We start from the raw sequence: 27423 nt of genomic DNA, 5'->3' as shown, positions 1-27423 counted from the left end.
ATGATGGAGCCATATGTACTTTTTATATCGCTGTCTGTGATCCTTTTCCCATCTTCTCCTATTGTTTCTTCAGGTACGTAAAATTTCACATTTTGTATTCCTTTGTAGTAAAGTTAATTTAACCACTTCAGCCCCGGAAGAATTTACCCCCTTCCTGACCAGAGCACTTCCTGATAAGCGCTGCATTGCTTTAAGTGACAATTGCGCAGTTGTGCGATGCTGTACCCAAACAAAATTGATGTCCTTTCTTTCCCACAAATAGAGCTTTCTTTTGGTGGTATTTGATCACCTCTGCCATTTTTATTTTTTGCGCTATAAACAAAAAAAGAGCGACAATTTTGAAAAAAAAAGCAATATTTTTTTTACTTTTTGCAATACTAAATATCCTCCAAAAATATATTTAAAAAACACATTTTTTTCCCTCTGTTTAGGCTAATACGTATTTTTCTACATATTTTTGCTTAAAAAAAAATCGAAATAAGCGTTTATTGATTGGTTTGAGGAAAAGTTATAGCGTCTACAAAATAGGGGATAGTTTTATGGCATTATTTTTATTATTTATTTATTGTTTATTAGTAATGAAGCGATCTGTGATTTTTAGCTGGACTGTGACATTATGGCGGACACATCGGACACTTTTGACATTATTTTGGGACCATTGTAATCTATACAGCGATCAGTGCTATAAAAATACACTGATTACTGTGTAAATGACACTGGCAGGGAAGAGGTTAACACTAGCGGGTGATCAAGTGGTTAAGTGTGACCTAGTGAGTGATTCTAACTGTAGGGGGATGGGCTACTACTCACCTGACAGCAACCACTGCTCCTGATGAAAGAGAGCAGTAGATCCCTGCCATGTCACTAGGCAGAACGGGAAATGCCTCGTTTACATCTCTTTATGGCATCTCCCCGTTCTTCCTCTCCGTGACGCGATCGCGGGCACCCAGCAGGCATTGAGCCTGCAGGACCCACGGTCATGGAGCACGTGGTGGGTACGCATCCACAATGCCGCATCTTAAAGGGGACGTACCTGTACGCGCATTTGCCAAGACGTGCCATTGTGCTGACGTATATTGTGTGCTGGTCGGCATGTGGTTAAAGGACCTTTAGGGCCCTTTCATACGGGCTTTCTGATCAAATCCGTCTGTCAGTTTTTCAGACAGACCTGATCAGACCTCGCACTCTCCCTTATGAAGCGGCCAATACGCAAAATCCAGATGGATAGTGGTTCTATTTTCAGTGCCGGTACAAGGGGTGGGCGGAAGGGACAGAGCAATTTATTGTAGGAAGGAGGGCGCCAGGCAGTGTGTGTCTCCCTAATGTTTACTCCCTGTGCACCTGAGTGGCTGGTGCCCTGTGATTTGGCAAATGGTGTCATGCGGTGACCGTGACTGGCCTATCCATGATCACAGTAGGGTTGGCCTATCCCCGATTGTGGCCGGGATGGCTTATCCGCTATGGCAGCAGGGCTGGCCTATCCATGATGGTGGCGGGCCTGGCCTATCCGCGATCACGGTGGGGCTGGCCTATCTGCGATTGCGGTTGCTCCTGGTGTCCCGCCCCCACCTCCGTCGCCACCTCCACCTCGCTGTGACCATTGCTGCTGTCCTCACCTCCTCCAGGCTCCCCTTCTCCTACGGAATGATGGAAGCTACAAGCTGCAGGGGAAAGAGTGGATATGGTCTGGGGAGAGAGGGAGCAGCCAGCTAGAGAGATAGGACAAGTAGTTCGAATTAGTACCCTGTTTCCCCGAAAAATAAGACCTAGCGTGATTGTCGGTGATGGCTGAAATATAAGCCCTACCCCCCAAATAAGCCCTACCCTGTTTCCCTGAAAATAAGCCATACACTGAAAATAAGCCCTACAAGGGGGGTAGGGCTTATATTGCAGCCATCACCGACAATCACGCTAGGTCTTATTTTCAGGGAAACATTGTATAAATAAAAGAAAGGGCTGGTGTCAGTATAAGTGTAGTGTAGAGTGAAGTGTTGTGTAGTGGTCAGTGCAGGACCATAGAGAGCTACCGGTGTCCTGTCGAGAAAGGTGAACTTTACACTTCAACCATTTGCCAACCTGCCGCAGATGCAGTACATATACTGCGATGAAGCTACAGTATTTTATTGTTGTATTATTGTGTTGTTTTAAGTGTTTTCTGGTTTTGAAAGGGCACTACTTACTCTTTCTTTATAGGGGGGGGGGGGGGGGGGGGGCTGCAGTTTGCCATCTTTGCCCTGGGCACTAGATGGCCTTGTCCCGGCACTGCCTATTTTCCATCTGTCTGGGGGATCGGATATGATCGGATGAAAGTGTCAGTTTTTGCCCAATTTCCCCATAGAGGAGAGAGGGATTGTGTCTGTGTCGGAGACGGACCGGCCCAGCGAGGATCAGCAAAAGCTTAGTATACTCTGTACCTGCTCCCAGCAGTGGTTCAGTGGCTCAATATACCTTGTGCCCCCTCCCAGCAGTGCCTTTGAAGCTCAGCAGACCCTCTACTCCCTCTACTCCTTCCCAGCGGTGGTCCAGGGCACCTTGTGCCCCCTCTCAGCAGTGCCTTAGGTGCTCAGCACACCCTCTACTCCTTCCCAGCGGTGGTTGAGTGGCTCAGTGTACCTTGTGCCCCCTTCCCGGGGGATGCTGGGACTGTGACATCTTAAGGGGTGAGGTCACCATGTGACATTACCCGATGACCCTGCCCCTTATGCCTATATAAGTCTCCGTGCGACGTGTCCCTGGTATTACGGACGGAGAAAGCGTTGTGTCAACATCTGTAGAAGAGAAGAGAAGAAGAAGAAGAAAAAGGTGGCGACAGCGACAAGACCGGGTCAACGCTAGTAAAAGAGCTGGAAGAAGATAGCGGAGGCCCGGCAGAAGAACCGAAGAACTGGGAAAGACCCCCGAAGTCGGAAGAAGACCCCCGAACAGCGGCGACCTCGAAGGAGAAAGTCGGGCTCCTCCGCTAGTAAAAGAGCGGTAAAAGAGCAGAAGATAGCGGAGGAGCACAGCGAGAAGACCCCCGGAGCTGTCTAATAAACTACTTTAAAATCCTGTGTTGTGTTTTTTTTATTTACACTTTTCCCCCCCAGGTGAATGGGTAGGGGTACATTGTATCCCATACTCATTCACATAGGGTGGGGGGCCAGAATCTGGGGGCCCTCTTGTTAAAGGGGGCTCCCGGATTCCGATAAGCCCCCCGCCCGCAGACACTGACAACCGGCCCTTGTCCTCATCAACATGGGGACAAGGTGCTTTGGGGTGGGGGGCCGCAGGGCCCCCCCTTCCCCAAAGGACCCCGCCATGTTGAGGACACATGGCCTGGTACGATTCAGGGGGGGGTGCTCGCTCGTCCCCACCTGCTTTCCTGACCGGCCGGGCTGTGTGCTCGGATAAGGGTCTGGTATGAACTTTGGGGGGACCCTCGCATCGTTTTTTCAGCGTAGGGGTTCCCCTTAAAACCCATACCAGGCCACGGGCTCGCGAGGTGTCAATCTCGCCGATGGAGGCGGCGACATTGACTTCCTTCACTAGTCCTGTCTACCTGTAGTCACATTCACAAATACGGACTTTACTCCGTGTGTGGGCAAGCCCCATTTGAAAAGTCCGGCGGACTACCACACAGATGGGCATATTGTCTGCTGGACTGCCGAGTCAGACGATTTTGAGTCAAGACTTCTTTCTAAGTCCCCTGTCTCCAGTACTTCATCTGCAGTCTCTGACTGTGATAATGACATTGTCAAAAAGGGTCAGAGCATGGGTTACCTTAAAATGATGCCCTCCCCTGAAAAAAGCAACATGTCCCCATGTTGATGGGGACAAGGGCCTCATCACCACAACGGTGGTTGTGGGGGTCTGCGAGCCGGGGGCTTATCGGAATCTGGAAGCCCCCTTTAAAAAGAGGACCCTCAGATCCTGCCGCCCCCCCTGTTTGAAATGGTAACAGGTACATTATATCCCTACCATTTCACAAAGAAGGTGTAAAAAATTGTAAGAAAACAGACACTGTTGGGATAAGTCCTTTATTAAAAATAAAAAAAAGATTCCAGCGGTGGTAATCCACTCTCGGTAGACTGCAGACATGATACAACAGATGGTCAGAGACTGCAGACATGATACATGAGATCAATGCAGCCTCACCAGTGCCCATCAAATGCAACCTTACTGCCCGTCAATGCAGCCTCACTGTGCCTGTCAATTCACCCTCACTGTGCCCGTCAATGCAGCCTCACTGTGCCCATCATTGCAGCCTCACTGTGCCCATCATTGCTGCCTCACCGTGACCATCATTGCCACCATTGCTGCTCTAGGAGGGGTCGGGACTTTTATCATAGCGCGGCCAAACTTTTCACACTCAGCTCCGTGACACAGCAGTCTCCCACTGTGTGACAAGTAGGCAGGAGGAGGGGGAGGAGGAGGGAGGGGAGCACTACAGCCACATCATAGATCAAAGTGGCCCCAGGGCGGGCAGCCTACCGGGAAATGTCCCAGTATCCCGGTAAGCCAGTCCGACCCTGCAGATAGGGTATACAGCTGAACATCACAGATAGGGTATACAGCCCAACATCACAGATAGTTGGCTCGCTGCACACTGACAGCACAACCATGCTGGAAGGGGGCTCACACTGACAGCAGCACTGCCCCAGGCCCCCCAGGTGGCCACACTGACACAGGTACCCCCCGGAGGTGGCTCATGGCAAACTGACAACAGCCCCCTCCCCCGTGCAGGCAGTCTGGCATTTACTGGGCTGTTTCTCCTCCAGGCAGCAGCGGCGGTGGAGAAGTCTGCTCCTCATACTTCCTCTGCTCTGTTCCTCTTTTGCCAAAGCACTAGGCATCCAATCCAATAGGATTGTCTGGCACTTTGGCCAATTGGGAAACAGGTTTCGCTGACCTGCCTCCTGATTGGCGGGGAGGCACTGTGGTGTGAAAATAGGGAAAATTCATTCACTATGGTCACACAATTGGGTAGGATCAGGGCGCACTCTCTGTGCCCCAAGCCTGTCCTTTTTTGAAGCCTATTAGAGTCTCTGGCTCTAATCAGGTGCATAAATAAAAAAAACACCCCACCATAGGAGTCTATGCCTCTGGCATACTGAAAGGGGCCAGGCGCATAGATAGGGAGGCGGCGGAGGCAGGGATGGGGGGTTGGCGCTCATGTGCCCACAATGCACGGGCCACCACTGGCTGGTATTACATAAACTTTGTTTTCCACTGCTCCATGCAGTGGGACAGCTATCTAGTTGCTGCAGACTGATACTACAGCCACTGCAATTGTCTATGCTAGACATGCCGTGACTCACATCTAGTGGCCACAGACAAGTAAATACAGGCACTGCATTTTTATATTCTAATGCAATGTGACAACCTTCTAGTGGTCTCAGGCTGATATTAAATCCGTTGTGTGTTTTCCACTGCTATATGCTTTGTGACAGCCATCTAGGGCAGTGATGGCAAACCTTGGCACCCCAGATGTTTTGGAACTACATTTCCCATGATGCTCCACTACACCGCAGAGTGCATGAACATCATGAGAAATGTAGTTCCAAAACATCTGGGGTGCCAAGGTTCGCCATCACTGATCTAGGGGCTGCAGACTGGTATTATAGTCATTGTGTTTTCCTATGTTAGATAACGTGACTGCCACCTAGTTGCCGCAGACTGGTATTACAGCTACTGTGTTTTGCAGCGCTATCCAGTTGTGCACCACCCCACATAAATATACTGCTGCAGGGCAGCTGCTCTGTGCTGGATCACATATCTGATATGCCAACAAAAGAACGCTCTATTTGAATGGGGAAAAAAATGATACAAATTTTGTTTGAGTATAGTGTTGCATGATCGCGCAATTGTCAGTTAAAGTAGCACAGTACTGAATAACAAAACATGGCCTGGGCAAGAAGGGGATCAAATTTCCCCGGAGGTTAAAGCGGTTCTCCACCCTAAAGTGGAAGCTCCGCTAATCTGATCCCTCCCCCCTCCGGTGCCACAATCGGCACCTTTCAGGGGGGAGGGGGGTGCAGTTACCTGGATAATCCAGGTATCTGCACCCACTTCCGGGACATACCGCCGCAGACCCCCGCAGATGCCCCCCCCCATTGTGTTCTGGGAAACACACAGTTCCCAGGACACAGTGGGGACCAGAAGAGACGCGCAGCGCGACTCACGCATGCGCAGTAGGGAACCGGGCAGTGAAGCCGCAACGCTTCACTTCCCGATTCCCTGACAGAGGATGGCGGCGGGGGCAGCAGAGAGACGAGCGATCGCTCGTCATCTGCCGCCGACATCGCTGGACCCTGGGACAGGTAAGTGTGATTTTATCAAAAGTCGACAGCTGCATTATTAGTAGCTGCTGGCTTTTAATATATTTTTTTTAGCTGCAGAACCACTTTAAGTGGCTATATGTTGTATTACATCCATCTAGTGGTTGCAGACTGGTACTACAATTATAGAATTTTGCTACGCTAGATGTACTTTGACAGACTGGTATTACAGCCACTGCGTTTTCTTATTCTATACCAGGGGTAGGCAACCTTTTAAACACAGTGTGCCGAAAAATGTTTTCAAAGAAATTGAGCGTGCCAACAAAAAGATGTCACACTGAAACACAAAAATGATTTTATCAAGTAAATGCTGTAAACTACTTGAGTAGTAGTGAGAAAATAACATCCTGCACTCACGCCTCAGATCAGCCCCAATTCCTGCACTGTCACACCTCAGATCACTGTCCCCCCTGCTCATCTGCCCCCCCAATGCTCCCCCTTTCTCATCTGCCCCACCACTGTACCTCCCTGCACACCTGCTCCACCGCTGTACCCCCATGCTCTTCTGTCTGACCTCTGAACCCTCTCATCTGTCCTAACACTGAACTTATCTACTCATCTGCCCCACCACTGTACTCTGTTCCACCTGCTCATGTGTTCCACCAATGTACCTCCTTTCTTCTCTGCACCCCTCTGCACATCTGCCCCACCTCTGTACACCCCTGCTCCTCTGCCCCACCGCTGAACCCACTTCACATATGTCCCACCAATGCACCTCCTTTCACATCTGCCCCGCCGCTGTACCCCCCCTTCTCATCTGCCCCAACACTGAACCCTCCATCTCATCTGTAGTCTCCATCTCATCTCTGTCAGTCTCCATCACTGTACCCCCCTTGCTTTTCTGTCCCAGTGCTGAACCCCCTTCTCATCCCTCCCACCACTGTACCTCCTGCACATCTGCCCCACCACTGTACTCCCTTGCTCTTCTGTCCCACCACTGTAACCCCCCTGCTCATCTGCCCCATCAATGCACCCCTTTTCTCGTATGCCCTACCACTGTAACTCCCTGCACATCTGCTCCGCCGCCGTACCCTCATGCTCCTCTGTCTCACTACTGAATCACCTTCTCATCTGTCCTAACACTGAACCCATCTGCTCATCTTCCCCACCACTGTAACCCGCTTTCTCATCTGCACCACCAATGTACCTCCTGCACATCTGTCTCACCTTTGTACCCCCTGCTTTCCTGCCCCACCACCGTAACTCCCTGCTCTGATCTGTCCCACCAATACACCTCCTTTCACATTTGTCCCACTGCTCTACCCCCCTGCTGTCCTGTCCCACCACTGAACCCTCTTCTCATCTGCCCCAGCACTGAGCCCCCTTCTCATCTCTTTCACAACTGTACCTCTCTGCACATCTGCCCCAACGCTGTACTCTCCTGCTATTCTGTCCCACCTCGGAACCCCACCTGCTCATTTTCTCCACCGCTGTACCCTCCTGCTCATCTATGATATGCAGAGTGGTGAAAGGAAGCAGAGATGACATATACCTGTCCTGGCACACTCCTCCTGCTGATCCACCTCTCGCATCCAGCCCACGTGCTTGTATGTGATGTATGTGATGTACTGTATGTGATGTATGTGATGTACTGTATGTGATGTATGTGATGTACTGTATGTGATGTATGTGATATACTGTATGTGATGTATGTGATGTATGTGATGTACTGTATGTGATGTGTGATGTATGTGATGTATGTGATGTACTGTATGTGATGTATGTGATGTATGTGATGTACTGTATGTGATGTGTGATGTATGTGATGTATGTGATGTACTGTATGTGATGTGTGATGTATGTGATGTATGTGATGTACTGTATGTGATGTATGTGATGTACTGTATGTGATGTATGTGATGTATGTGATGTACTGTATGTGATGTATGTGATGTACTGTATGCGATGTATGTGATGTTACATACAAGCATCTGGAATGGATGCACAATGATGAGCTCAGGTCAGGGGTATTTTCTGAAAACAGTGGGCCTGTATGCAGGATCATACGTTGGGCCCCCGCAGCTGAGAAACAAAAATGTTGCTTTACTCTGAATACTGGCTGTGGCTTAAAGGGACACAGAGTGCCGGGTTCAGTAGTAAGTGACAAAAAGGTTCAGGAGTCATTTTAACAAAGTTACGAGAAGCTCAACAATAATTCCACAAACTGTCACCTGATTGGTTTTCTCAATCACAGTGAAATCTCTTCTTTCTGAGATTGGTAGTGGCAACCAATCGAGTCACCTTCCTGCAGATGATGGGCGGGGCTAGCAGGACTGTGATTGGCTTTAGCAGTGGCCAATGACAGTCCTCCTCCTCCTGGAAACAGGGACTCCCCCCCCCCCCCCCCCCCCAACAGAACTGCACCTAATCTCTTCCCCATCACACAAGCTGACAATCGCAGCTACAGCAAAGTTAGAGAACCAATTTTGGGGGGTGCAGTGCCTCCCCCTCAGTGAAGGTGCGGTGTGGGGAACTCTGAAATTGTAATGTATTAGTGTCTCACTGACACTTCCCTGCGCTGCTCTGTTGATGGGGAGGGAGTGGAATGCCGGGGGGTTGCCTATCCCTGGCCTATACTGTATGTCAGGGGTGCCCAACCTTTTGATGAGCGAGGGTCACTTAAGCAACTTAGTAACCAGTCGCGGGCAACAATGAGCAGATGACAGTTCTGCGTCCAGTCTGTGTATGCAAAGCGGACACAGACACAGCCCTCTCTACTCTATGGGTCCTCTCGTCTGATCAAATGGAAGGGGACGCATCCACTTTCCGTTTTTTTAGCAGATCGGATTGGAAGGAGGCAGGTGTAAATGGACACAAGTCTATTTGCGTCTGCCGCTCCATAGAGGTGAATGGAGGGTCTGATTGGGTCAAACAGATCATGTTAAAGGGGCCTAAGGCTACTTTTAAACTGATGGTCTGCAGTCTACCCGCACTTGTGGCTTTCCTGCAGGTTAGCTGTATTTTGCCATAGAATTCTATCATATTCTGCAAATGTGGTGCTCTTTCTGAAAGTTCACCAAACCCACAGGTAAAACCAGAAGCCTGTGGCTCAGTGCAGGTAAGCTGCAGATGCACTGCGCTACACCTGCAGATCAGTTTAAAAGCAGCCCATTAACCACTGTATAACATATATGTCAATATATACACTGTGATTTTAGTAATAAACTTGCTGTCCCAGGCAGAGTGCATTTGCTTCCTCTGCCACTGGCTTCATGCACAACACTGATGCTCTGGCATGGTGGGTAGACAACCTGAAATCTGGGCTTGCCAACCCGCCATCCCAGAGCAGGAGGTCGCGGGCCACATCAAAGGGCTCCGCGGGCCACATGTGAACCTCAGGCCACTGGTTCGGCACCCCTGCTGTATGTTGTGTGACAGCCATCTAGTGGCCACAGACTGGTACTGCAGTCACCGTGTTTTCCTATTCTATATGTTGTGTGACGGCCATCTAGTGGCCACAGACTGGTACTGCAGTAATTGTGTATTCCTATTCTTACCTTATTATGAGCTCAGAATAATGTTTGCTATGCATCTGTCCCCCGCTGGCTTTGCACTGAGAGCTAAGCGATCAAACACTGCTGATCGCTCAGTTCTCCCCCTCTACTCTGAGCAGAGAGCTGATAATTGTCAGTCTCCAGCTCTCTGCTCTGCTCCTCCAGTGCTCTGTGGAGCACCAGGCTGTACTGGTGACGGGAGTGGCTGGCTCAGGCTCCCAGCAGGTCACAGAGAGATCTAACCAGGTGCCAGTTTAGGCTTCTGGGCGGCTCCCAACTTTAGAGTCAGAATCATTCCCAGGCCTGGACTGGCTGAGTGACATCAGTCACTGTGGGCTGAAAACAGGTCATAGGAATGCAGAACAAACTACACTCCTGTGACCCACCCAGGAGGAGTATAGACAAAATTACTTTGGCTATACTTCTTTAAAATAAATTGTGCAGTCAAATTGTAATGTGTACGATCACCCTGAAGGTTCAACTACAGCCCATTTGTGACCACATTGGGGAGAGATATTCCTTTATTTCTTGCCCATGTGATAACGCTACATCTCCTTTCACATAGTTGAACAGTGTCGGTAAAAACAGGTGGATGATCCACGTATTTACCACCCACGTCTGCCCACCTACAAGAGGGCAGGGTGCAGCTTTGTTGCATACACAATTTTAATGCTACATACAGAGGTTTACAGTATAGGAAGGACTGCCTGTCAAACTCTCCTATGTAAGTGAATGTAAGTGAATACGGCTGTGCCAAAACCGCAAGCCGAATGTTTAGCATGTAGGTTCAGCACGTTCCTGCAAATGCAAATTTGTCATTCTAATTCTTCCCAACTGTACTAAAAATGTGTTTTAGTCATGGAATTCCCCTCTTGTATTTGATTGATTCCCTCCAGAATGTTATGTCCCACTGGAGAGAGAAATCAGTTATTCCTGGAATTGCACAGTACATACTATGGATGGATAAATTCTGACTTTATTACATGTATGTTTTATTTTTGTTACATTTTTTTCTTTCTTTCTCTTGCACAGTCAGCCACTCACATTTTTTCTTCACAACTATCACCAATGACATCAACTACTACTACCCGACTTACTACTCGACCAGGTCCATTGATGACATCACACTGTACTGGTATGACAGTAACAATAAGGTGATAGAACGCAGGGTGCCATGGTTTAGAAGAGCCAATTCCACCTTATTGGATGCCAGTATTAATGAGTTCAATATACAGCAGCACATGCAAAGTTTTCTCCAGATGCTGAAATGGGGTCTGAATGACACTGAAGGTGAGTCAACTTTTCAGAGCTTTTGGGGGATAATGGTGGAACAGGATCAGCATTAAAGTGCTTGTAAACCCTTACAACCAACTTTGACCTACAGGTAAGCCTAGATTAAGGCTTACCTGTAGGTCCAAGAAATATCTCCTAAACCTACACGGTTTAGGAGATATTTGCCGAAAGACAGGCACCGCTGTCTACGGTGCATGTGCCGTAGACAGCGGCGCGCAGGCGCACTGAGGGCGCCGCGGTCAACGGCGATATGCCGCGAGTGGCGGCTCCCGTGCGCATGCAGAGAAGATGGATGCGCCGGACTACAGGGGACAGCAGTGATGTCGCTGGCTCCTGTGTCAGGTAAGTGACACATAATGGACTACTATGCGATTCATAGTAGTCCATTATGCTTTGCCTTTGCAGGGAATGAAAGAGGAAGTAACACCCATCAGGGTTTACTTCCTCTTTAAGTAAATATTGTTATTAATATGGGTTCATTTTTATAATACGAATTGGGTTTCTAAGTGGAGGTTTGTATAATAATGTATTTGTTTTTTTAACATATTCAAAAGCTGAACTCCAGGTAATATCTTAATTGCAAACTCGTGCATACATGCACTAAAGTACCAAAAGTATTGGGACGCCTGCCTTTACACACACACACACACACACAAACTTTAATGGCATCCCAGTCTTAACCACTTAAGGACCACCTCACGCCGATATACGTCGGCAGAATGGCACGACTGGGCACAAGCACGTACCTGTACTTTGCTTTTTAAGTGCCCAGCCGTGGGTCGCGAGCACTCCGCCGGCGGTGCGCTCCCGACCCGGTCCTGTGCTCCGTGACCGTGGCCGCTGGACCAGCGGACCCGATCGCCACTGGTGTCCCTCAGTCGGGTCACACAGCTGAAGAACGAAGAGAGGTCTGTGTAATCAAACCTCTCCCCGTGCTTCCCTGTGTGGCTGTCACTGATTGTCTCTTCCCTTTTATAGGGAAGGACGATCAGTGACGTCACATGCCAGGCCACGCCCCCTACAATAAAAAAAAACACATCATGTCATACATAACACCTACACTGCCCCCTAGTGGTTAACTCCTTCAACGCCAGTGTCATTTACACAGGAATCACTGCATTTATATAGCAGTGATTGCTGTATAGATGACAATGGTCCCAAAAATGTGTCAAAAATGTCCGATGTGTCTGCCATAATATCGCAGTCACAATAAAAATCACTGATCACCGCCATTACTAGTAAAAAAAAAAAAAAAAATGTTAATAAAAATGCTATAAAACTATCCCCTAATTTTTAAATGTTATAACTTTTGCACAAACCAATCTATAATCACTAATTGAGATTTTGTTTACCAAAAATATGTAGAAGAATACGTATCGGCCTAAACTGAGGAAAATAAATATTTTTTTATATATTTTTTGGGGGATATTTATTATAGCAAAAAGTAAAAAATATTGCATTTTCAAAATTGTCGCTCTATTTTTGTTTATAGTGCAAAAAATAAAAACCGCAGAGGTGATCAAATACCACCAAAAGAAAGCTCTATTTGTGGGGAAAAAAGGACGCCAATTTTGTTCAGTTAAAGCGACGCAGTGCCGAATCGCAAAAAGGGGTTTGGTCCTTTGGCTGCAAATTGGTCCGGGGCTTAAGTGGTTAAGCCTTTGTACACACAATCTGATTTTCAGCAGACATAGGAGGTTATTTGCGAAAGGCAACTCCACTTTGCATTGAAAGTGCACTTGGAAGTGCAGTCGTTCTAAATATAAGGAGTAGATCTGAAATGAGTGGAAGCTCTGCTGATTTTATCATCCAATCATGTGCAAGCTAAATTGCTATTTTTTTTATTTTCCTTGCATGTCCCCCTCAGATCTACAATGACTTTATTTCCAAGTGCACTTGCAGTGCAAAGTGGATTTGACTTTAGTAAATAACCCCCATAGTGCCAGACTTTTGTCTGAAGGGCATATGCCGTGAACTTGTCTTGCATACTAAGGGTACACAATTGTCGGCCGAAAAACACGAACGTAGTGAAATACTACAAGGAATTTCAGCTCTTGAGCGCCACCCTTTGGGCACCTTCTGCTAATGTCGTGTTTGGTGAGTATTGATTCCGAGCATGCGTATTTGTATTTTGGACTTTTGTGTGACAGACTTGTGTACAGACGAGAAGAAAATCTGACAACAGACCGCCGAAAATTTACTAGCCTGCTAACCAACATTTGTTGGCCGAAAGTTGGACAATAATTGTCTGAAGGAGCGTACTAACGGTCCGATTTTTGGCAAACAGTCTGTCATCACACAATTAGTCTGTAAGGTTTAATATTGGGTTGGCCCACCCTTTGCAGCTATAACAGCTTCAACTCTTCTGGGAAGGCCGTCCACAAGGTTTAGGAGGGTGTCTATGGGAATGTTTGACCATTCTTCCAGAAGCTCATTTGTGAGTTCAGGCACTGATGTTGGATGAGAAGGCCTGGTGCATAGTCTCTGTTCTATTTCGTCCCAAAGGTGTCCTATTGGATTTAGGTCAGGACAGGCCAGTCAAGTTCCTCCACCTCATTCATGTCTTTATGGAACTTGATTTGTGCACTGGTCCAAATATTTTGGTGGAGGGGGGATTATGGGGTGGGGGTTGTTTTTCAGGGGTTGGGCTTGGCCCCTTAGTTCCAATGAAGGGAACTCTTAAGGCATCAGCATACCAAGACTTTGTGGGGACAGTTTGGGGATGGCCCCTTCCTGTTCCAACATGACTGCACACCAGTGCACAAAGCAATGTCCATAAAGGCATGGATGAGCGAGTTTGGGGTGGAGGAACTTGACTGGCCTGCACAGAGTCCTGACCTCAACCCGGTAGAACACCTTTGGAATGATTTAGGGTGGAGACTGTGAGCCATCCCTTCTTGTCCAACATCAGTGCCTGACCTCACAAATGCTCTTCTAGAAGAATGGTCAAACATTCCCATAGACACACTCTTAAACCTTGTGGACAGCCTTCCCAGAAGAGTTGGAGCTGTTATAGCTGCAAAGGGTGGGTCAACTCAATACTGAATGCCATTAAAGTTCATGTGCGTGTAAAGGCAGGTGTCCCAAAACTCTTGACAATATAGTGTATCTTATAACTGATGGGCCTCTGGGGAAGCTGGCAATCACTGTAGCATTTGGCACTACTACATTGATAGCCTATATCTTCTAGATCTTGTGTAGATGGGCAGCCCTACTGCACACTGATCACATAATGATGCTCACTCGGGAGTGCTGCCATTTACAGAGTGGCATGTCATTTTTTTCAGTGAATACCAGAGGTCAAGAACCTTTTCACCTGGTCCATTCAGAGAATGTTTGCATTCACTGGAAAAAATATGAAGCATTCTTTGAATGTCGGTAGTTCCGAATGAGCGACCGCTATGGTCAGTAGGGCTACCGCTCGGCACAGGACCTGCAAGATAACAGTGATCGCTGTACTAGCTGCCACAGCGGACCCTCAGGTATGCGATATGGATACTTACAAGCTGGAGAAATGTACATATGTAAGATCATACCTGGAGTTTAGCTTAAAGCGGAGGTCCACCCTAAAATGGACCTCCGCTCATCGGAATCCCCCCCCCCCCCCCTCCGGCGCCACAATCGGCACCTTTCAGGGGGGAGGGGGGTGCAGTTACCTGGATAATCCAGGTAACTGCACCCACTTCCGGGCTAGCTCTCTGCGGAAAGGGGCGTACGTTACGCCCCTTTCCGCAAGCGCCCGCCCCCTTCAGCAAGTGCCCCGCTGCCTGCTGGGAAACACACAGCTCCCAGAGGCAGCGGGGACCGTCCGGATTGCGCCGCGCGGCTCGCGCATGCACAGTAGGGAACCGGGAAATGAAGCCGAAAGGCTCCATTTCCTGATTCCCATACCCAAGATGGCGGCGGCACGAGCGAGCGATCGGCTTCGGGTGCCGACATCGCGGGCGCGCTGGACAGGTAAGTGTCACTATTTAAAAGTCAGCAGCTGCAGTATTTGTAGCTGCTGGCTTTTAAAAAAAAAACAAAAAACGCGGAGTCCCGGTGGACTCCCGCTTTAAAATGTTTACATTTTTCTAAAACATTTATGGTGGGACTGAGCAGTGATATAGGGATCAGAGGGAAGAACAACAGCACACAGCAGGAGAGATCGATATCTGACCCCTCAGAAGTGTTGGATTCTGAAAAGTCTAATGCCCCGTACACACGATCGGACTTTCCGGCAGACTTGGTCCGGCGGACCGGAATCCGTCGGACAATTCAATCGTGTGTGGGTTCCAGCGGACTTTTTTTCCCCAAAAGTCAGACGGACCTAGAAATAAAACATGTTTCAAATCTATCCGACGGATTCAAGTCCAACAGACTAAAAATCAAAAAAAAAACATTCGTCTGTGTGATATGACGTAAGGGCAGCTATTGGGTACTGGCTATTGAACTTCCTTGTTTAGTCCCGTTTACGTCATCACGTTCAAAACGAATGGACTTTCAAATGGACTTAGTCCGGTCGTGTGTGGCCAAATCCGTTCGTTCAGAAAGTCCATCGGACCTCCGCTGAAAGTCCGTCAGGAAGACCGTCGGACCTAGTCCGTCGAAAAGTCCGGTCGCGTGTACGCGGCATAAGGCCCGAATGTCAGCGTGCTCGCGTTCATGACAGATGGGTTTTTTATTGCCATACAAGTCTTTAAGCGGGTCCCATTGGGGTCAGAAGGAGGTCAAAAGCAGATCAAGACCAGATGATGTTATCATCAAAAGCTCAAAAGCCATTGAAACAGGCTCTTACAGAGGAACACTGTTCAGCAATGTCAGCACTTTGGACATGCTTTAGCAGAGGATAGCTCCGGCTGAAGGGTGACATGTTGCAGTTTTAGATAGCGGCACTCTAGGTGGCTGAAAATACCCTCAGTTGCTGGTCTGGGTACCAGAAAGTCTGTAGAGTAGCAGAGGTGTCCCTGTGCTGATACTACTCAATCGGAAACTTTTTCCCATGCTGATAACTCTCCATCACGAAACAGGGTCCCTGTCCCTATCCATTTACTCCAGGCACATCTGAATGGGGTGGGTACCCTAAATTATAGAGTCCCAAAACAAGATGGCTGCCAAAGGTCACCAGAAGTTGCAATGTGCAGTCAGACAGTTGCAACCCCTGTGACAAATACAGAAGGAACAACTTTTCTCCTAAAGCGATCGTTATTGAAAAAAAATGTTTTCCTTTACAAACATGTTATACTTACCCGCTTTGTGTAATGATTTTGGACAAAGCAGCCCAGATCCTCCTCTTCTGTGGTCCCCCGCTGCCCCCTACCTCCTTACAGGTGCCCGAATATCAAACTGCTTGCTATGGGGGCATTCATGCATTCATTTAGCCTCAATTCCGAGTCCATTGACACACAAAGTGCCTCGTTGCCCTACCCCTGCTCCTGCCTCACAGGCTGTGACTGACAATATATAATAATAGCTCCCACTGCTGCCTCCAGTGAGGAGGGAGAGAGCCACTGCTCTCAGGCACCACACTGGATCAAAAGTTCTGGTACGTAAAAGGGGGGGGGGGGGGGTGCATTGAAGTAAGGAACCTTTAGAACCACTTTAAAGTGGAACTAACTTCACCCTAAATGGGAAGTTCCTCTTTAACTATCCTCTCTCCTTCTAACAATACAGGAGGTACATCTCTTTGGGGGGGGGGGGGGGGATTGGGTACCTAATTTTGGCAGGTACACTCTCCCACTTCCACTGGAGTCACCCAAACAATTCCAGCAGAAGTCCCAACTCCCCTCCCTGCACGCAAGCCCTTGAGACGTGTCAGAGGTCACGTATGTACAGTGGGAAGCCAGTTTGAAACCACAAGCAGTCACAGCTGGGTTCCCACACTAGACACGTCGGTGCCAGGGACCTGAAGAACAGGTTGCATGAGGATAACGCTGGATCCCTGGACAGGTAAGTGTCCATATATTAAAAGTTAGCAGCTACAGTATTTGTAGCTGCTGACTTTTATTTTTTATTTTTTCTACAGCCTAAGACTCCGCTCCATGTGTACAGTGGCATAACACCACCTACTGGATGGAGACCAGGTTGCACTTACCTACAACCAAAATACAGAGAAGGTAGGAGACAGAGGGTGCTGGAGAGGTGAGTATATTACATCTTCTATTGAAGGAAAGTTCTAATAGGATTTTTTTTTTTAACCTTAAAGACCATCTCAAATAAAAAATGACCCCATGCAGCGGGTTTGTACCCACACTGCAAGGGTTAATTGTTCTGTTATGTCTAATGTAACAATAAAAGGAGATTTACTTACCTGAACCTCAGCTGCAGTATCTGTACCCCCATGCTCCACCAGTCTAGGGTCCTGACATCAAGACTAGAGCAGGTACCATAGTCCTGCACTGGATGTTAGGACACTGATGCCGTGTACACACGACCGGTCTTCCCGAAAGGACTTTCGGCGGAGGTCCAACGGACTTTTTGAACGAGCGGACTTGGCCACACATGACCAGACTAAGCCCTTGTACACACAGTCGGAGATTCCGACAACCAAATCCGTCGGATTTTGTCCAAAACTGTTGCATACACACGGTCGGATGACGTTATTTCGTTACGACGGGACTATGTTCAGGCTAGTAGCTAATAGCTTTGATGTAGGAATTTGATCTGAGCATGCGTGGCACTTTGTCCGATCGGAATTCTCTACACATGATCGGAGTATTTTGTCGGAAAATATTTCCGGCAAGTTGGAAAATTTGGTCCGACGGATATTCTGGTGGAAACAGTTCGATGCAGACCACACACAGTCGGAATATCCGTCAGAACGCTCCGATCGGACACATTCCGTCGGAATCTTCGATCGTGTGTACAAGGGTTCAGTCCGTTCGAAAGTCCATTCGTTTTGAACGTGATGAGGTAAACTGAACTAAACAAGGAAGTTCAATAGCCAGTAGCCAATAGATGCATCATATTTGGTCCGTTGGACCAGCACACAGATGAACGGTTTTACCGATTTTTAGTCCGTCGGACTTGAGTCCGTCGGATAGATTTGAAACATGTTTTATTTCTAGGTCCGTCGGACTTTTGGGAAAAAAAGTCAGCTGGAGCCCACGCACGATTGTGCGACGGATTCCGCCGAACCAAGTCTGCCAGAAAGTCAGATCATGTGTACGTGGCAGTATTGTTAATTTTTATTTGCCTACAGTTGGGCTTTAAGACTATATATATATATATATATATATATATATATATATATATATATATATATATTGTATTGTATATCATATACAACTGTTACACAAGTCATATTGTTATTGAATTTTATTTAAAAAATTGCCTTTCCTTTTCAATCAATCTCCAGTGCTGTAGTTTTCTGTAAAATTCAATACAGTATGGCTACCTGTAGGCATTCTATGCACAGATCATGTACAGAATGCCCCAGAGATGTAATTTCCTGCCTGTGGGATTGGCTCGCTGATTTTCCCAGAAGTCTGCACTAAGATAAAAGTAAAATTTTAGGCACCCCCCTGCAAAAGTAATTACAGTTTTACTGGGACGCTCTCCAAGAGTTAAATCCTTTAAAGGGATGTAACCACTGCAGCTTTTCTCTACAGACCACTGAGAGTGTGCCAGGTGATTACAATGAACCAGACCCTCTCATTCAAAATAAGTCAGCAAAGGACATGACAAAATTCAAAACAATTTAAACAATAAAAAAAAGGATACTTGTCTGCAAAGGACGTGAAACAAATTATCTCATAAAAATGAAGCAGCATAAAGAAGTAAAGAATTGTTGTCTATCTCTACCAAACCTTATGTCTGCTGTCTATTAATTATTGCCTTTTTTAGCAAGTTAAATTTCAAGCTTTTATTACATTGGCAAATTAATGCTAGAAATAGAAAAAATAAAAAATGTTTTTTTGTATTTTTTAGGGTTCCATATTTTGCAGTTGTTGGATGGCTGTGTCCTCTATGATAATGGTACATTTGACACATTATACAGATACCATTATGATGGTAAACCATTCTTGAGTTTTAACATGAAGGAAGCAAACTGGACTGCAGAAGATCCTAAAGCCCAGAACTTAACTTATATATTAAATGTGAATGAGAACAAGACAAAGGAAATAAGGAATATTCTGTTCAATAAATGTGTTCCACATATACATGAGCTGCTGTCACTGGGGAACTGCACGTTTAACAGGAGAGGTATTGTCTATCACCATTACATAGGATAAGTAGTCACCTTTTATATTTACACACCTAAACAAATCCGTGCAATAACAAAAGTAAGGTGCTATGTGCAACCATCATATAACACTTATAAAGTATATAAAAATAGCTCGAAAGTGACTAAGTGCATATATTATGCTACACGCACCAAAAATGCATAAACACAGGTATAGTGTAGAAGTAATTAATTCCGTGAAAAAAACAAAAGATCTATTTATATAAAAAAAACAAAAAAGTGACAAAAGATGATGTGCAAAAAAACCAAATCTACATGGTTATAGTGAAGCACATTAAAGTGTCCCATACATAATCAAATAATGTGACTTAATGAACACACTGAATTAAAGTGCAATGTGCTGAGCCGGCAATCCTTCTGTGGTGGTCCGTGCAAGTGATGCTAATAAAATGCAATTACCTCAACGCTGTGAGGTAAACAGCGGAATTAGTACAGGGCCAGGTAACCAGGGACGATCACGGGGATGGCTATGTAGCAGGTTCTTAGAGATTCTTTCAGCTTCTTCATGTGTGATATGAGGTGCACTCAAAGGGACAGATCAAAGATCAAGATTGCCAAGACCCTGAAACTGAGCTACAGCATGGTGACAAAGACCATACAGCAGTTTAACAGGACAAGTTCCACTCAGAACAGGCCTCTTCATGGTCCACCAAAGAAGTTGAGTGCACGTGCTCAGTGTTATATCCAGAGCTTGTCTTTAGTAAATAGACGTATGAGTGCTGCCAGGATTGCTGCAGAGGTTGGAGGGGTGGGAGGACAGCCTGTCAATGCTCAGACCATACGCTGCACACTGCATCAAATTGGTCTGCATGGCTGTCATTCCAGAAGGAAGCCTCTTCTAAAGATGATGCACAAGAAAGCTGAAAACAGTTTGCTGAAGACAAGCAAACGAAGGGCATGGATTACTGGGACCATGTCCTGTGGTCTGATGATAAACGTTTTTGGTTCAGTTGATGTCAAGCGTGTGTGGCAGCAACCGGGTGAGGAGTACAAAGACAAATGAGTCTTGCCTACAGTCAAGCATGGTGGTGGGAGTGTCATGGTCTGGGGCTGCATGAGTGCTGCCGGCACTGGGGAGCTACAGTTCATTGTGGGAACCATGAATGCCAACAGTACTGTGACATTCTGAAGAAGAGCATGATCCCCTCCCTTCAGAGACTGGGCTGCAGGGCAGTATTCCAACATGATAATGACCCCAACCACACCTCCAATAAGACCACTGCCTTGCTAAAGAAGCTGAGGGTAAATGTGATGGACTGGCCAAGCATGTCTCCAGACCTAAACCCTATTGACCTCTGTGGAGCATCCTCAAATGGAAGGTGGAGGAGCACAAGGTCTCTAACATCCACCAGCTCTGTGGTGTCATCATGGAGGAGTGGAAGAGTCCAGTGACAACCTGTGAAGCTCTGGTGAACTCCATGCCCAAGAGGGTTAAGGCAGTGCTGGAAAAAAATGGTGGGCACAAAATATTGACACTTTGGACCCAATTTGGACATTTTCACTTAGGGGTGTACTCACTTTTGTTGCCAGCAGTTTAGACATTAATGGCTGTGTGTTGAGTTATTTTGAGGGGACAGCAAATTTACACTGTTATACAAGCTGTACACTCACTTCTTTACATTGTAGCAAAGTGTCATTTCTTCAGTGTTGTCACATGAAAAGATATAATAAAATATTTACAAAAATGTGAGATGTGTACTCACTTTTGTGAGATACTGTGTATATTTGACATGTGCATTCGTTTTCGTCCGAATTTCGGGTATTTTGGTTATCGTTTTAACAAACGATAACGAACGTGCATAAAACGAAAACCGAAAGATCCGACATAAACAAATGCTTTATTTTAGTTTTCGTTGCAACAGTTCGCTATAGAATAGGAGATTCGACATGACGCTGACAATAACAATCTGTGTCTATCGAGCCTGTGGTCAAATGTGCCTAACCTTACCTCTATTAGTCCAAGATTATTCTACATAGAGAGAAAAGATTCGACTTGAAGATTCGACGAAGCAGTCGCCGCGAGGGGACATTTATGGTCAAATGCTCAGTCCATAGGCTATAGTAGAATTCTAATGTTGATTGACTAATAATAATAATTAATATAATTATTACTAGTGTCATACAACATTATAATTCTACTATAGATTGTAGGTGGAACATTCGACTGGAAATTTAGGATTGCGGTGTCGCATTCAGCAGCTGCAGGAGAAAAATGGAGAGATCGATTCCTCTATATCAGTGTTTCTCAATCTTTTTTCAGTCAGGGCACCCTTAAAGTATACCCCTAGGAGAATGGGGCTGCACTGCAAACACCCTGCAACTGTGTGCATTGCATGCGGTTGCAGCATAGTAATGAAGCATTTAAAGGAGTTGTAAACCTTTGTGTTTTTTCACCTTAATGCATCCTATGCATTAAAGTGAAAAAAAACACCTTGCAGTGACCGGCCCCCAAGCCCCCCCTCCCCCCTGTTTTACTTACCTGAGCCCTGGAACTTCACCTGGCAGAGACATTCTCTTCCTTTGCCCGGGGTTCTCGGCTCCTGATTGGATAGATTGATAGCAGCGCAGCCATTGGCTCCCGCTGCTGTCAATCAAATCCAATGACACGGGCGCCAGGGGCGAGTCATACAAATGATGGACTTGGGAGCACTCCTGCAAGGTAACTCCCCAGGGAGAAACGCTTTTCCTAAGGGGTTATCTGATAATAGGAGGAGCCGAGAGAGCCGCCATGGGACCCCAGAAGAGGAGGATCTGGGCCACTCTATGCAAAATGAGCTGCACAGTGGAGGTAAGTATGACATGTTTAAAAAAACAACAAAACCCCCCCCCGCAAACCTATACAATTACTTTAAGGGGTTAAAACAAGTGGTCAGGAGGCAACATATTGCCTCTTTACCGGTTGTCACATGCCTCTGAAAAGTGATATGAGCATGGATCGCTTTTCAGAGGAACAGCATTTTTTTGTTGGTACTTTGAACAAGCAAGAAAAAAGAAAATAAGTTCTGATTGTACACATATCAGGATTAAGCGTGCATACATAAAATGTACATACATACATCTAAAAACACACACACACATACTGTATATATACACACACCAGTGGCGGCTGGTGCTCAAAATTTTGGGGGGGTGCAAAAAAACTGAAAAATTCTGAAAATAAACCCATCAATCGCAACCACTGTGCCATCAATAGTAGTCACTGTGGCATCAATCTCCGCCACTGTGCCATCAATCGCCGCCACTGTGCCCATCAATTTCCGCCACTGTGCCATCAAACGCAGCCACTGTGCCCCTCAAACGCAGCCACTGTGCCATCAAATGCAGCTACTGTGCCCCATAAAATGCAGCCACTGTGCCCATCAATTGCTGCCACTGTGCTATCAATGCAGCCACTGTGCCCATCAATTGCTGCCATGTTGCCCATCAGTTGTCCCCACTGTGTCCAACAATTGCAGCCAGTGTGCCATCAAATTAAGTAACTGTGCCCATCAATTGCTGCCATTGTGCCATCAAACTCAGCAACTGTGCCCATCAATTGCTGCCACTGTGCAATCAAACGCAGTCACTGTGCCATCAAATGCAGCCACTGTGCCCCATAAAATGCAGCCACTGTTCCCATCAATTGCTGCCACTGTGCCATCAAATGCAGCCACTGTGCCCATCAGTTGTCGCCACTGTGTCCAACAATTGCAGCCACTGTATGCCTCTGTGCCATCAAATGCAGCTACTGTGCCCCATAAAATGCAACCACTGTGCCAATCAATTGTGGCCACTTTGCCATCAAATGCAGCCACTGTGCCCAACAGTTGTCGCCACTGTGTCCAACAATTGCAGCCACTGTGCCATCAAATGCAGCCACTGTGCCCATCAATTGCCGCCACTGTGCCATCAAACGCAGCCACTGTGCCATCAAATGCAGCAACTGTGCCCCATAAAATGCAGCCACTGTGCCCATCAATTGCTGCCACTGTGCCATCAAATGCAGCCACTGTGCCCATCAGTTGTCGCCACTGTGTCCAACAATTGCAGCCACTGTGCCATCAAACGCAGTCACTGTGCCATCAAATGCAGCCACTGGCCCCCATAAAATGCCACCACTGTGCCCCATTAATTGCTCCCCACTGTGCCCCATCAAACGCAGCCACTGTTCCATATCAAATTCTGCCAGTGTGCCCCCCGCCGGCCCGCCGTCTGCACTTACCTGTCTTGGTGGGACAGCTTCTCGATGTCTTCTCTCGTCCTCTCTTCCCATCCTCTGCTATGATTGGATGCCTGGCATCCAATGACAGTGCCTGTTTGATATACAGTACAGTATACATCGTTTACAGTGTAGGAACATAGTTTTGGAATATAGCAATGGTAGTGGTGACCGTTTTTTTTATATATACAAACTTTTCACTGTGACTATAATTTTACCTGTTAGCTCAGGTTAAATGTTAGGGTTTACACTAAAGTAAAGGTAAACCGTATTTTTTATTTATTATTGATGAATTAATTACTATTAATTGAATACTAATTTTCCAAAATTTGCATTTTAAGCTGTTTATGTTTATGTGCTTTTTTATTTCTTTTTTGATACAATTCATTTAAGAAGCGCTCATGACAGTTCCTGTATTAAATATATACTGTATATGTTGAATTGTTACATTCCCACCAACATATTAAACTCCACTCAGCAAATTAGTATTTGCTCCTGCGGCACTCACTTACCTCTAGAAGGTGTTGTCAGCGGGAACTGGTCCCCGATATGTCAACATTACCATGGAATGGAACAAGCCTGCTCACTATTTAATGGAATTTGTAACTCGAAAATAATCTGCAGGCAGTTGAATGATAATGGAATTTGGAAGCTTGCACTATGAGGCTGGCAGGGACAACATTTATTTGATTTGATAAAAAATATGATCAAAGAAGATGTGTTTAATTTTAAAAATCAAAACAATGCTTACAGCTCAATTTGAGAATATATATTTTTTTTTATCATTTTCTAGTTTGAATTGATCATTGTATGACTTTGTCAAATCTTTGGCAAGTTGATTAAAAATGCATTCTGTCTATGGTCATGCTTAACCCTACATTATTCCACGCATCTCTTCTTGCAGAACCACCAGTTGTAATGGTGACACAGATGCTTATCACAAATTCCACCTACCAGTTGAACTGCCGGGCATATGGGCACTACCCCAAGACCATCTCCATGACGTGGTACAAGAATGGAGAGCCAATGTCAGAGAGTTTGATAGAGAGAGTGACCTTACCTCTTCCCGACATCACCTACCTCACCTGGCTATTGTTGAACATCACTCTCAAGCAGGATGATGTCTACACATGTAGCGTCACTCATAGCAGCCTGACATCACCACTCATTGCAATATGGAGTACGTATTATAACATACTTGAAATAATAATAATAATAAAGAGAATTGTAAGCTAAAGCACATATTCATTTTTACAACAGTTTCTATCTGTAACATATTTGCTATAAATGTTTTACCCACCATTTACCCTTTATGTTATGCCTTCAGCTAACACCTGAATCTTTTATTTCTCCCATCAGCTCATCCCTCATAGTGCTGTAGCACCCTGGGTTTAGGCAGGGTTGCTCCTCACAAATTTACTTGCCAGGAGTAGTTATCCTGGTTGATTGTTAGAAATCCATTGATTTCTCTCTAAGTTTGGTCTTGTTGCACTTTGCTCTTCTAGCACTAGGTGGCCAGGTACTCGGTGGTACTAGATATGAGAAGGGCAACTCAAGGTTAGGTTATGGGTATGTGGGGTATCTCAGCCAAGGGGCAGGGGTTTTCTTGAATCCCTTGGCCTGCTGGGAAAACCTATCTACTCGGGTGGATGTGTGTCGTGTTGCCCCAGGCTGCTAGGCCAGAGATGGGGCCTATCCCGGGCACATCTGGCTTCTAGGCTGTCTGAGGGCCTATCCAGAAGCAAGAGAACGGCTCAGGGTTGGAATTGCGACTCGCAATCCAACCAAAAGTGACGGTTCTGCTGGCCAGGGAACCTGTCGTGGTCGGAGGTCATGGGGAAGCTGTTGCCAGTAAGGGACTATCTGCCTAATTACCAGGGACCACGGTGAGTAGCTGAGGCAAGTACCGGAGCAGCATTCTCACCTACCGGGGACGGCAAAGAATCAGGAAACTTCAGTGGGTATCAAGCCAGGGACCCAGCCTTGTGTGTCAAGCCAGGGACCGAGCAGGCCACTGGGGGGTAAAGCTTATCAGTGCAGCCCCACCTGCGATGCCTGCCAATGCCCATCAGTAGGGACTTTCAGTGCTGCCTATCAGTGCCCATAAAGGCTGCCCATCAGTGCCAGCTATCTGTGCCGCATATTAGTGCCTCCTCATCAGTACATATCAGTGAAGGAGAAAAATTACTTATTTACAAAAAATGTAAAAAACGAAAAATTTTAAAAAAAAAATTCTAAATTTTTGGTCTTTTTTTCATTTGTTTAGCAAAAAATAAAAAAACTCAGTGGTGATTAAATACCACAAAAAAAACTCTATCTGTCTCAAAAAAATTCTAAAAATGTTGTTTGGGTACAGCATTGCATGACCGCAAAATTGACATTTAAAATGTGACAGCGCTGAAAGCTGAAAATTGGCCTGGGCTGGAAGAGGGTGAAAGCACCCTGTACTGAAGTGTTTAAAAAGACTTTCACCATTTAAAAACGTGCCTCATGAAAAGAAGACAGTTAAAGCTGAAGGTATGACAATTTTTTCCAGCTTGAACCAATGTAAGTATGGATGTGCCATACTTCTGGGAACCCGGAGAAGCTGGAAATCACTCTAGTAGGCACTTGGCATTGATGAAATGCAAACTGTTCCCTGAATGGCACCTGTGCAGCATGAGCAAAGTCCTGTATTCATAATGCAGCAGGGCAACCGCTCAGCACTGGACCCAGAAGATAGTGGAAGTGGAAGCTAGTGGTGCCTACTACAGTGATTTCCAGATTCCACGAAATCCCACTGGTATGGCCCATACATACTTACATTGGTCCAAACTATACCAATGTAATTATTGCCATACCCAGAATTCATCTTTAATACTCAACTCTCCCACAATCCATGCCAACAGTTTATGTCTGTATTGAAGAGAAACCAAGACTTGACTCCGGTTCCAGGAGTGTCAGATTCTTCGACCCCTCTGTGCTCTGATGTTCCTTCTGCCAGTTTCTACATCACTACATGACATAGTAGCGGTGCAGGGGTCAGCAGATGAAATTCTAGGGATCTTTTAAACAAGTATATACTTTACTTACATTAGTATATATTTTTTGCCGTTTACCAAAGGACCAGTTTGCTGACCTTAAAATAAACATTGCAGTGTTAAAAAAATATTCCTGGCCAATTTAGCATAGTCATCTAAGAAGAAAAGCTGCATATTGACCATTTCAGTTGACTGTTCAGATCATAATTATGTTGTGTTTCCTTTATGCAGGGCTGTCCGGAGAGTCATCTGAAGTTAGCAGAGGCATGTCCAATGGAGGGGTAATTGCCTTATGTATGGGTATATCCCTGCTGGTGGTTCTCACAGTATTTGGTGCTGTATCGATTGCAAAGAGCAGAAGACAGTGATGGATCACAATGTGCATATGATCCCTGATGTGTCTGTTTATTAGAGATGGTCCGAACACAACCCTGTTTCGGTTTGTAGCAGAACAGGGGGGAAAGTTCTAACTCTAAAAGGGGTATGGGGCCCAGGTACTGCCCTGGGAGACATGTACCAATGCAAAACATTTTTTTTATAAAGGATAATATTTTCAGGAGCAGTGATTTTAACCACTTCAGCCCCGGATGATTTGGTTGCTCAATAACCAGGCCAGTTTTTGCAATTTGGCACTGCGTTGCTTTAACTGACAATTGTGCGGTCGTGCCACCCTGTACCCAAACAAAATTGATGGTTTGTGGGGACCTCACAGATATTATATTTAAAGGAATTTTTCATCTTTATTTTTTTTAAGCATCATTGACAGCTTCTGGACCATCCGCCGCAGTTTTACTCTTCTTTACTTCTCCCCTGGGCAAAAACGCTGTTACCTTATGTCGCTTTGCCTTTTGGCCACTAGGGGGTGCATGCACCCGCG

General features: G+C 46.2%; 1 protein-coding gene across 1 annotated transcript; it reads left to right on the top strand.

Annotated features, from left to right (window-relative positions):
• Window positions 1-26914, top strand: LOC143988982 (hereditary hemochromatosis protein homolog). Its single transcript, XM_077488960.1, has 5 exons — window positions 1-73; window positions 10844-11101; window positions 19013-19288; window positions 24431-24706; window positions 26778-26914. Exons 1-5 carry the CDS (start codon window positions 1-3, stop codon window positions 26912-26914), a joined length of 1020 nt encoding a protein of 339 aa, XP_077345086.1.
• Window positions 26915-27423: the final 509 nt, after the last annotated feature.

Source organism: Lithobates pipiens, unplaced genomic scaffold, assembly GCF_037356315.1.
Source record: "Lithobates pipiens isolate NorthernLeopardFrog02 unplaced genomic scaffold, aLitPip1_a1.2 Scaffold_1, whole genome shotgun sequence".
NCBI lineage: Eukaryota > Metazoa > Chordata > Amphibia > Anura > Ranidae > Lithobates > Lithobates pipiens.
This window is presented reverse-complemented; position numbering and strand designations above follow the sequence as displayed.